The sequence below is a fragment of the Nipponia nippon genome, unplaced genomic scaffold (assembly GCF_047370975.1).
Source record: "Nipponia nippon isolate SJK-2023a ecotype South Korea unplaced genomic scaffold, ASM4737097v1 scaffold_1, whole genome shotgun sequence".
Classification (NCBI taxonomy): domain Eukaryota; kingdom Metazoa; phylum Chordata; class Aves; order Pelecaniformes; family Threskiornithidae; genus Nipponia; species Nipponia nippon.
In genome coordinates this window covers 46,652,142-46,664,818 of record NW_028262290.1, presented here as the reverse complement: position 1 = coordinate 46,664,818, position 12,677 = coordinate 46,652,142, and the positions used below count along the sequence as shown (strand labels likewise).

At 39.8% G+C, this 12,677-nt stretch overlaps 1 protein-coding gene across 10 annotated transcripts in view; it reads left to right on the top strand.

The window, feature by feature from the left end:
• DTNA (dystrobrevin alpha) overlaps nt 1-12,677 on the top strand; it is a 232,177-nt gene that overhangs the window by 116,913 nt on the left and 102,587 nt on the right. The window contains exon 1 of one of the 10 annotated variants that reach the window (XM_087753889.1): nt 4,434-4,620. The exons of 8 other annotated variants lie outside the window; for them this stretch is intronic. In XM_087753889.1, coding sequence (XP_087610015.1) covers nt 4,532-4,620 — 89 coding nt within the window. In that variant the 5' untranslated portion in view covers nt 4,434-4,531. One more of the 10 variants, XM_087753897.1, reaches the window with a different exon arrangement.

Here is a 12,677-nt window from a genome sequence, read left to right as displayed (position 1 = left end):
GGCTTGCTTAGAACCAGGCCTGCAGCTAAATATTTACCCAATAGATTTTGTTAAATCTGTTCCAGTGCCTCTGGAAATGAATTCACACCTCTGATTCCTAAGTACCCTTTGCCTCTGGGCATCTGTAGTGAAATGCAGGTATTAGAAGAGCTGAAATTGAGTTGAGATAACTGATAACCTGAGTCAATAAGCAATGGATTGAGAAGAGAGAATGATCTTTTGTCTCTTCAGGGTTTGAAAATGGAAATTCTCAAGCTGAAAAGCCGAGCTGAACAGGGGTATTTCAGGTCCTTCAGATGATGCTTAAGAAGTATTTTCAGTGCCTGTTGTCAGGCTTCCTGCGCCCTCCAGGTCAGCTCCAGCCCTTCCCAGGCTGGATCTCCTGGAGAGAAGGCAATGCGGGTGGGGAGGTGCCACCACCCCCTGCGACAGTGGGAGAGGTGAAGAGGAAAGGCAAGCTCTTCCGTAGGATATCAGCAGCAGCACACGGTGACAGCCCGCACGGCTGGGCCTACAGCTGGAGGATGAAGGACCCTCTCTTCCTGGAAGTGCCTTGGTCAGGGGACAAGGAAAAGCCCTGGTCAGCTCAGACAGCCTCTCCAAGACCCTCACCCCTGCAATGGGTTGTATTCAGTCTCCTTGGCAGAACAGTTCCCTGAAGGCCGGACACAGGTCAGGAGGAGCTAAAGGTTGTCCACTCACCCCACCAGAAAGTGTATCAGATAACCCCACCAGTTGGCTGCTCAGTGTATTATGCTGTGTTAATTCATCTCACCTGTTTGTCCTGCCCCTTAGAAAAGGGACATAGTCCTGGTTCTCCTCTGCCAAGAAATTTTTGCTCCTCCCGCTGACTTTCCTGCAGCTCTGTCTTGCCCTTGCCCAGGATCCTGGTACACGGGACGCACCTGATTTCCTGATGCGAGCCCCACCTCTGACCGTGTCCGCCCCTAGACCTGGGCTTGTTATATTCCTGCTTCTCAGGTTTCTGATCCTGAATGGTTTTGACTTGGCTACCTGGCTCTAATTTGGTCCCTAGCTCTTTGAAGTCGATACCTCGTAACAGTGCCTTGTGACAGCAGAGCAAGGCTGACCATTGCTTCTCCTTCCATCACGTAGGTTTGCCTTTCCCCTTTGCACATTGCAAAGGCCTTCACCAAAGGCCAAGGTGGGAGGGTGGGCGGCATTCTCTTGCAGAGCACTGGGCAAATGGGCAAATGTAGCCTCATCCATGGGCCGGTTTATAATTTGAGAAGTGGAAGAATTTGCTCCAGGATGTTCTCCTATGTTGGGATTCTGCATGTAGCTCGAGCACCTTGTAAAAAGTACCAGTTAATTTAGCCCAGTCCAAAAAAATCACCAGCCAGAACTTCTTTTAGTAGAAGGTGAAGAAGATCTGAGGAGGCACTTGTGCCAAAAGGCTTTATCTGCTCCCTTTTCTAAGGAAGGGGCAGCTTCTTCACAACACTAGCACTGCTCCTAGTCACCTTACGGCTTTAATACACTTCACTGATGTATAGGGTGCTGTGTTATTGTCATCTTTCTCACAGGTGAAACAGGAGTTTGGCATTTCTTTCATCTTTTTCATGTTTCAGCCTTCGGCGTCTGTTCACCACAAGGGAGAGATCTCCAGTGCCCAAAATCCAGCTGCGCAGTTTGCTCCCTTCCTTTGCTCTCTATTTACACTGGAGGCTAAAGCAAGAAGCAGAGTGGTTAGCTGTCACTGAGCAGTCTGCAGTAGGACATCACAACTCCATGATACAACACAGGGGAAGCCTGAGAAATCAGAAGTCAGCAGAGGCGAATGGATGGTTTAGGAAAGAAGGGATAAAAGAAAAGTAATAGTGAAGGCAGAAAGAACAATGAGAGAATAGGATGTGGCTGCTGAGCTAGTCTGTTTTAAAGGCTGCATGTCTAAGAAACTAAATTATGAAATATGTAAGAGGAAGAAACATATAAACAACTGGGGAATGGAAGATGATCCTCTGCTGATAAAACTTATTGTATACCATCTGAGAGTCTGGCCCAGAAACACTTCTGGAGTCTCCATTTCACCTCATTGAAAATACCGTGTTGGGCCTACAATATATATTTCAAAGATTTATGGGGATAGTTTTAAAAGCCACAGACTGTAGGGCATTCACCACATCTCTTGAGAGACTGTCCACAGCCTCATACGTCTTTCACTTCAGAGTTCCCCTGTCGAGATCAGACATTTTCTGTGTTTAAATATCATTCCTTTTATTGCTAATTAAACCCTGTGTATCAAACCTAATAATTCTCTCCTCAACATGAACAGCAGATAGCTCTTTTATTCCCAGCTCATCAGCATTTCACAAAATGTACAGATTTGATGTTATTCTCTTCCAAGAAGTCAGACCCTCCAGTCTCCACCCTCTGAGTATTTCCCCATCTCTCCTTCTCGCTCCTTCCGCTCTGTCAATAGCCTCCAGACAACTTGGTGCCTAGACCTGAACGTAATAGTGGAGTGTGGTTGAAGCAGAGCCAAACGAGGGAAGAAGGTATCTTGCTTCCTGCTCTGATGTGATGCATTCGATAAGGCAGACCAGAAATACACTGCTGCTTTTTTGCCAGAATACTCAGAATTTTAGACATGGTCTCAGAATTAAGCAAATGACACCTGAGGTGCAAATGCACTTATTCTTGTTTGCAAATGTCATTAAGCAGTTTAGCTCAAATCTGCTTATTACCAACTTAAACAACTTCCATTTAGATGCCTCTGGACCAAGTTTTTGGTGGAACATGACAGGAGCACATAGAGACATAAAGTGCTGTGTGACTGTGTCTTGACTGTTTTGGCACCTCTTGTAACCCATCGTTAATGTTACAAAAGTCGTTTTTCCACACAAGTTGAAGCATTCTGTGCATCTTAGGGCAGTGCTTGCATAGGAGCATGTCTTCTGTCTTGACTACCCTTAGATGAGTGTTTTTAAGAAGCTATCTACTTCATTTTACATGAAGAAAAATCTCTTTTACCAACCATTTGGGGATTTCAAAGCACGTCAGGAATCTTTGCATCCATAGCTGCCAGTTTGATGAGCTGTGCTTGTTTTGGGCTTTCCTGTGGTCCCCTTGGCTTTCTTCACATTCCCTCCTCGCCATGGGAAGGGTAAATTCAGGACACTGAAATTTCTCCAGACAAAAGTCTGCTTACAAGTATATTTCTACTAGCTGAAATGTTTATGCTTCATTGGAGGGATTTTTATAACCTAAATGTTCTTTCACCATATAATTAATACTGTTTTATTAAAAATGTTCCTCTTCAAGCGTATTTTGCATATACAACAGTAACTCGAGTTTAGCAGGTTCGATGTAATGTGCGTATCTGAGAGGAAAGAACAGGATCATTGCATCATAGGTAGCAGCCTGTTTCTGCTGTGTCCGTTTACAAGCATCACCAGCCATTATCTTTGCATTCAATATTTCAGGCATTAGCTTTCTGTTCTGGCTTAGTGTATGAGACTATTTGCTATATAATTATATTGTATTTCATTTTCTTATGTATGCTATTGTAATAATGATATTGCCTAATAAAATAATGTCAGATTTTAATTAGGTTAAAAGTAATTTGGTATATTAGGTTTTTTATTTGAGAAAATAAACTAGCCGATAGTGCATATCAAGCTGTCCATTTTTTTGTTTGCATTAGCTTTCATTTCCTGTTGTCCTTTACCTGTTGAAATAAGGGTGGTGTTTCTCTTCAGTTGTTTTAAGTTATTACAGCCCTTCACAGCCTTATGTCTAACATATTGATGTTGTAGTGAGGACATAAGATGCCTGACTAACTGTTTATTAAATGGATAGTTTTGCAAAAATTCCTGCTCCTAATAAATAGCTGCAGCTTATTAATCACTGAAATGAATTAGCTAGACTAATGTGAAAGGGTATGGTAATATTGTATGAAAGCAGTCCAGCAATGGGAGGCCAAGACAGAATACATTTGCATCAAAGACAGTTCTATAAGAGAAAAGCTTACGCTAACCTTCTGTGGTGAGATACTTGAGGAATAACCGGTGATGTACGAACTGACATAAATTGTAGTTCTCTTCGCAGTTCACTTTTATAAGAGTGTCCTCAATAGCATCTCAACATACATCCAAATAATGAAGAGGAGAAGGATGAAAGCGGGAAAGATTCTTCTTGTGGTTCTTACACCCTTCTCTTTAATTCTTTAATTCCTTTTGCTTTCCCAGTGACCTCAGTACTCTGCAAACTTCCACATCACATGTGGAGGAGGTGTGTTCTCTGTTAGATATATCTCTGCATGTGACTAAAGCTTATCTTGTGTTGGGAGATATTCTGACTCCTCCTTGAAGTGCCGTTTCCAAGTACATTCCCTTTTATGTACGCTGTTTGTAGGCTGTCCTTTTTGTTAGGCATTTATTAGGGACCAAATAGAAAAAACCTTTGAGCCTCGTTCAGCGGTCCATTCTTCTTCAGCTAAGTACTCAGTCAGCACAATGGAATTCAAGCATATGCTTTGAGTCCCCTGTGTCTGTAAAGGCTTTGCAGAATGAGGACAGGTAGAAGAAAGCTTTTGTTGAACTGGAGCCCATCTGAGTGTGCCTTTCCTATGCATTCACCATTCGAAGACTCGGAAATGTTTGTATTGGCCTCTGTTTTCTTGTCACTTAAATTTTTACAAGTTTAGACATCTCATTGCTTGGATTTTTTTTCTGCTGTTTCTTCTGTTATCACATGGTACTGCCAGCCTACCTGTTCTGTTCCTGTTGGATATAATGATTATGTTGCTGTACTGCTTAAGTGATTCTTCATGGGTGTGCAGGCAGACAGTTACGGAATGGGAGTGTACAATTGCTGATTTTAATCATTCTGAATTTGGGATAGTTGGTATCTTACCTGAATATCTTGAGCACGGAATTATTATAGCTAAGGCTGCCAAGTGAAATCATTTTAACGATGCACGTGGAACTTGTTTTTCCACCACAAACTTAGATGTGTGTCCTTCAATGTGATCTGGTACTTGAAAATAGAATTAAAAGGAAGAAGTTGGCATCTACTTCAAAAGAGTCTTCAGCTGAATGCAGCCACTGAAATGATCAAGTTGTATCGTTTTTCCCCAAGCCATCAGGCCACTCACAGAAAGGATATGGCCAGGTAAAAAAGAGAAAATCTCCTATTTCCTTATTCGCTGACAATAGGTAATTGCTAAAAATGCCTTCTTCAGCTACTAATTAGATCAGCCTGTAGCCCTCTCTTACTTGCATTAAGGATCTGATTTCTCTCTGCATGAGATTCGTACAGACTCAGTAATCAAAGCTTTTTTTGTCTCAGAAGGTATACTTAACCCAAATATGCTCATAAATTCGTTAATTCCCATCCTAGTGCCATTCTTCTGTCCTAGTGCCTGCTTTCACTGAACTTTAAGACAAATTAACAGCTACCGCTGTGAAAGAATACATGTGAACAATTTCACATCATTCTTTCTTTTGTAATTTATTTTCCGCCTTTCCCCCCATTAGATCTGGAGGGACTGGGATTTCCATGGGAATGTTTTTAAAGATTCTTTTTTTTAGCTGTGTTGTTTAAATATAATTCGGACTACTTTTTCATGAATCTATTTGTTACAATATTTCAGAAAATTACGATGTAGAAAAAGGCCAAAGGGGTCTATTTCAGGCATAAAGGTGAAAAAGTTTAACTTCTTGGTTCTCAGTTGAATAACGGAAAACTCTTCTTAGCTGATAAGGTCTTTTCAACTTCTCTAAAGCAATGGCTATTCAGTTAATTGTTTGGATGCTGAAACTTTTAATCAGGTAAGGTGACAAAACCAACAGCCTCTCTATTAATTAGTTTGTCTGACTACCCAACAATACTTAATTTTAGTGAAAGATTATCACAGTTCACACAAAGGAGCTCAATAATTTCAACTGCCTGGGAATGTATCTTCTCCCACAGCTACCATTTGGTTTATTTAGGTGTTTTTATAATTTTAAGAAGATGAAAGTACCTACTGTCCTACAGCAAATAATCATCAAATCCCTCTTTACAAAAACTGACAACTTGTATTATTAAAATTGGCAGAAGCCAGGAAATGCTTCCCAACACAATTGTATCACTGACAGCTTACTCAAATGAATTTGGGTTTAATTATGGCAGCACAAGAAGAACTGAAAGGTCCCTTTGACTAAGTAGTTTAATTATATGTGAAATCCTGCAACCTCCTTTGTGCCTCTACAATGGCAAATAAAAAGACCTGAGACAGGACCAGAGTACCAACGTATCGGAGTATCAATTACATGCTTCCTGTGATAAAGCCCTTATAACTTTTTATCCCTTGAGTTTCATTACCGTTTTCCCTATGAACTATTCTTTTCCTAGCCAACTGAAAGCAGTAGAATTGCAAATTTTAGTGTTTAAAGGTGATTGATACTTTATTGATCATGTTTTTTAGAAAAATAGCAAAAAAAACCACATATGTTGATGGAAAAACTATAGTTTGGGTGAAATCCAGGTCCCTGATGAGGGCATGACAAAACTGCATTAACAGATTAACACATCAGACAATCGGATTTGGCATTGTATATCGTCAACTTTTGTGTCTGAGTTTTGGCATTTTCTTCTTTTTCTGGAATGTGTTTTAAGAGTAAAAAAAAAGAAATTACTGTTAGCAGAAGTTATTTCTAACTACCCCTCAGCTGAACTAAGGTTGTGAAACATTGTGCTTGTGTATAAAGGAAATCAATATCTCCTTTATTTGTTTTAAAATATTTAATAAAACTTAGGTGAAATATAATTTTAAAATAGCATTTGAATAGAACTTTGAGAAGCTGTACTTAAATCTGGACCAGTTAGCTAAAATCAATCCCTACCGTTTATCAGACCTGTTTATCAGAAGTGATGGCAACGAAGCACTAGAGAAAAGTTTTATGGAGCTGACCAAAATTATTTTATTGGATCATTTTATGCGCTCAAAGGATGACAACATATTTGAAGCACTGAACGTTAGTTTTCTTTTCGTGTTTAATCCAATAGAGTAGTTTCTTGTAGTGCCAGGAAGGCTGACTCTAAAAGAGCATGGTTGGAAATACATATATAAGGAACTCTTCTAAGACAGTTTTGTAAAGTTTCACATATATATTGTAAGTCTCAAGTATTGGTTTTCTTAAATATCTTTCATGTCTGGAGTAGTAAAATTCTCTGTTATACAAGAGAAGTGCTGTGTATTGCAGAGGAAAGCTGAGAATTGTACTCTACAAGCACCTATAAAAAGCAGAAAAACAATGATTTTGGAATATACTTTGGCCTAGTTACTAACAGTTTGAATTCCTAGACTTGATAATGCCTAGTGCACATGGAAAATGACTGGTGGTTCCTTTGTTCCCTGAAGCCAAACAGTCACGGCATCCTCTGTTAAAGGTCTGATTCTGTACAGAATTAAATATGAAATTAGTCTATTTTGACTCATGTTTTCTATCTTCAAATTGCCCTTTCTTTCTTTAGGGATTAACCTCTTCACAATTTGGTTTTTTAGACCTCACAGATAAGATTTGCATAGCATTCAGACTTCCTTGAAGACTGAGTGTTATGAAAATGAGTTGCAGTGGGTGCCTTATTAGGCATTTTTGACAGTTTTCTACTAAGGATACAAAGCTCCCAAAAGGGGAACTGATTAAAAATCTGTTGGAAAATTCTGTCTGAAAAACAAGAGACATATTTCTCTAAAGGAATAAATCAAGAGAGAATTTCAGTTTTTTGGTAATATTAAAATTGGAAAATATGACAAAAATAAGAAGAGGCAGACTTGCTGAGGCTCATGTTGGAGATAAGCTAAGCAACAGCTTTTATTTTCCTCCTTCACTGTAAATGCTCATCTAGATAAAACACAAACAAGCACTGTAAGTGCAATGCAATTATACCTAGCCTCAGGAAAGAGGATTGAACAATTTTATTATAGTGCCAAAGATTAGTCCTGGAATGCGAAGCTGAGAGAGACCTATTAGGGACCTGCTTCATTAAAAGATGTGGAACAAGACATTCATAAGGCACCAATAAATCCATTAAGGGGAAGAGGGCTCTGAAATGGCCTTTCATGATTCTCGTTATTAACTTCAAGGATTGCTGAGGTTGGTGACTTTGCAAATATGGTTTTAGCTAGCACTCACTGTGCCTTTTAACTCTCTATTCTCCAGTCCAAATTCATTTTGGAATAAGCATCCATAACTCTGCTCTAGTTAGCTGAGCAGCATCCACCTACCAGGGCTGAACTTGGACAAAATAGGAGAAGAGGAAAAATCTATGGGAAACCTCCTCTTTCATATTGCTATGAATCCTGCATGAACAGCACTCCAAACCTAGCTGTTGACTACAGCTTTTAAGTTCCTCATAAAGTCACTGTAAGCTAGACCCTAGCAGGCACTTTCATTTTCATAAGTCAAAATTTCTGGTGGTGGTAAATCCTGAAAAGGAATAGCAGTTTGTTACGTATGGAGGGCATTTTGATAAAACTGTCCCAAGCAATGGCAGACAAGAAGCCCGTGTAGCTGGAAAATGTTACTGTTGTCTGCTCAAAGCAGGATTTAAATATTGACCAGCTGCATAGAAAATAGCATCTGATTTGCCAACAGGATGAAAATAGCCACTGAGAAACCAGCACATTCCTCTGCATCCTAATGCTTCCATTTCCCAGAGATACCAAAGTGAATATCTAATATTTGACATTTCACGGAAGAAAAAAAATAGCTGTTTATGTCAGGAGCTGAAGATTTCCTCGCTAGGGAAATCCAGACTGCTCAGAATAAAGGATGCTTGAGCCTGGTTGGTATTTTCTACCAGACGATGGTACTGTTTCCAAAAGTGAGGTCAAGATACTCACTGTTGGTTTTACCAGTCTTCTGGAGCAAAACTTCCAGCTAGAAGTTGTGTCCCAGAACGCTCCCAAGCGCTTCAGAGCTTCAGTGAGCACAACTTGGACAAGACTCGGGCAGAGTCAAGCGTTTCTCTTTTTTCCTCTGTGCCTGCTGCGATGGAAAAAACAACTTTTTTCCAACCTGAGAGACTGTCAGGCATGTCACCGGTCAGGATTCGGAGCCTCTTTTGTCAAACACATGGCTGCATCACAGCCATCACATGGGACTTGATAAATTTTTCATGTCACAATTAATCAATTTCGGCAGGCGATTTTCCTCACTGACGTGCTTCCCACCACTCCGGGGCACTTCATCCGTCACGGATGAACGGAATGGGGATTTGTGGAAGTATTAATGGGGTGGCTTTTCTCAGAGCCATCAAACTGTGTGCATGCGTGTGTCAGGTTGGGAATTTTTGACAGTCTCCTGGGAAGTGTATGGAACTCTCCAGAGGGGAGCTCCTTCTCCAGGTATACAGGCAATTACTTCTTTTGATGTTTTTTTGGAGCTAATGATTTAATTGTGGCAGCCATTGCTTTTACCATGCATAGAGATAGCTCAAGAAATGGAAACATACTAATTACAAGAAGGATGATGTAAAACAGGGGTTAATAAAATACACTATTTACCCTATAAATACTTGAACAAGAAAAACACTTATGTGTGAGAGAGATTATTACAGTACTCATAAATGAAAGCAGCACAACAGCAAAGGAAAGAAAAACGAGGCATTTAGTTCTCACTTTATGTATATTATATGATATTCCCTCCCAGATTTTATAAACAAATAAAGTATATTAAAAAATAGACCAACTTTGCTTCTGATGCATGATAAGCATGAAGATGAAATTGTAATCAAAAGAGTTCAAATCAAACTAAATTATTTCTTTATTTGTTATAGATAAATAGCACTTCTAACTAACTAACTAACTTCAAGCACTACAAAGGTCATAAAAGTTTTCAGCTTGAAACACTGGTAGAAATGAAACATTCACGGTATCTTTTTTAGAGGCTGGAAACCTTATGCTTGGAATGGTTTCTGCTGTGGAATGTCTGTAATATATTGAAGCCATAATACCTTGCTAATTGGTACCTTACTAATTAGCCCGTGACAAGAATTTTAATTAGATGCACAGTAGGTGTTCTCCCTACCTGCAGTGGAGGAGCTGTTTCCTGGGAAGAAAAGTGAAGGGAAAAAGATAGTGGAAGGGATCAATAGAAGACAAATATAATGTAATCCCTACTATGGGAAGAGTGTACATTAATTAATATTTTTCAAAATTACGTCTCTGATAATTTATTCTGTTTTTTTAAAGTACATTAAAGTTCACTTTGTGATTTGCTCTTTTCCCCTGTAGAACAAATTGTACTTTTTTTTTCTGTGACTTGACGTGTTATAAGCAAAATGAGACGTATTGGAAGATGACAGTAGTCAGTTATGCTCAGGGCCAGCCCGAGGGACTGAGCTGAGCACATCCCAGGCTCAAAGCGTGAGTCTCTGTAATCTGAGTTAAAGAGCTGAGCTGTGTACCTGTGAGCTGGACCAAGGTGAATAAGCGTGAAAAGGGAGATGCCCGACACCCAGGACCAATGGCATTAGTTGAGTCTGGGCTGTAGCACATTCCAGAGTTAAAATGTATACAAAAAGCTTGGAAGGCGCAGTTGAGTGAATTCCTATCAATGGCGACTCGAAAATAACAATGCTGATGAGCATCATCTATCATTTTTCTTCTATCAGGAAAAGATGCGAAGGAGGGATAGAAGATACCTATCTGAAAAGACTGCCACCGCTAATGTTCTCGTTAGCTTAATGGCATATATCCCGTTGCAGAGGATTTTAGGATTGTCATTTGGGATGAAGGCTATTTCAAAATCTGCCAAATATCTAGTGAAATGAGAGTCTCTTAAATATAAATACAAAGTTTCTTCCCTCTCCAAGGAAGCCTGAGTTGTGTGTGTATAAATATAAAGTTATTTGTCAGGCCTGGTAATCCCCATAAGCCCCAGCAGTGCAAAGGGTGATTCAGTTTAAGTAGATAATGGGACATTCTGAAAAATGATGATCAGGTCCAGGGAACATTTTATATAAGGAGATACAAACATCAGTAAAAGTAAGGGGAGGATGAATTGCACAAAAGGGAAAACCAGTTAATGATTTTTACCCCACTGAAAGGGCACTTTAGGAATGGGCTCTCTGAAGGAAGTGGAGAACTTGCTGTACAATTTGCATTATTTGCAAAATACCTTTTTTTTACTTAATTTTGACTGGGAAAATTCTTCCGCATGGTGAATAAGGTCACAGGTGAGCCATGTTCCGGTGGATGTGCTGTAGATATTTAAAAGCAATAGCTGAGGAATATTTTTATCCAAGACGCAGTATGAGGGAAGGGAGAATAAAGTTGCACTCCTTTTGTTTTCAATAAAGTTTGCAGCAATCACTGTGAGCCCAGTGATTATTTCACGAATGTTAGAGAACATGGATGGAATGAAAACAGCAAATTAATAAATGGAGAAAAATCTGTAAGATTTAAGTGTAAATTGTATCAAGACACCAAAAGAAGATGATGTAGTCCTTGTGCCAAAATCAAAATAACCCAATCTCATCTCAGTCAATTAATATGAACAGTATATAGTCTGAAAACCAGTTGCACATTGTTTGTAGAATGATTCTGAATACAGGGGAAGTCAGAAAAAATTACGATGGTCTGTGACCCACTCTACATATAATAAAAGTTAATCTAAAATTGTATTTGCTCTGAAGTATTCACTCAGCTGCCCTGCCTGGTAAAAGATGTTATCTTTTGGAAGGGCTTTATTAACCCACCTGTCCTATGAGATCTGGTCATTTGCCATGGCAAATTTGTCTCCTACTATGAGTTTGATTAGAAACAGAAAGGAGTGGGGAACTCAAGCTGGGGTTAGTGGGATTACATCGTTTTTCATATTTTATGGGCAGAGATTTAAGGCTGATCCAGGTACAAAAGATATTACTACTTGCTGTATAATTAGGATGCGGGTTGGGTCTGGCGTATCTTGAGGTATATCTCATTTTGCAGGTAGGTGTGAGTCTTCCCTGACACCTCTAAGCTAGCAAGGCACCAACTACCTCCAGGTCAGAGCCTGTGTGGCCACTTCTGTAAAGCACTGTACTGAAAGCTGTTATCTCTGCAGAAAGGCAGTATATGTTAGCTCAGACTTAATGCCATGCTATGCACATCTGTATTACTCCCGGCCAAATTAGAGCATAAGGATGAACTTGAATATCCCTGCAAACAGGCTGCAGCCGTACCCTCTGTCCGCTTCCTAGTGGGACTGCTGCTCACATCACAAAGTGTCCACCCTCGACAGCACTTTAGCAGAGCCTTTATCAGTACTCTGAGAATTGAATAGGCTATTTGGAAAAGGCCTATTTGTAAATGTACCACCACTTCATTTGAACAGTGCATTTTGGAAAGAAAAAAACCCCACACAACAAAACACCTCTTATGTGATTGCCTTTCTTTCTCTGAGAAATAAAAGGAAACTGGTTTTCTATCCTGAGTCCTTTGGTGATTGTAGACTTCAGCATCCAGTACTTTTATCCTTCCTGTTATATACATAAGTGGGTTTGCTATGGGATACGGTAGAATATTTGGGATTGCGGGCCTCTACAGAGCGTCTCCTGTATATCCCAGGTGGTCCAATGTTATTTCACACAGTCTAGTTGAATCATAGAATCATAGAATCATCAAGGTTGGAAAAGACCCTTAAAATCATCGAGTCCAACCGTTAACCCATCACTGCCAAGTC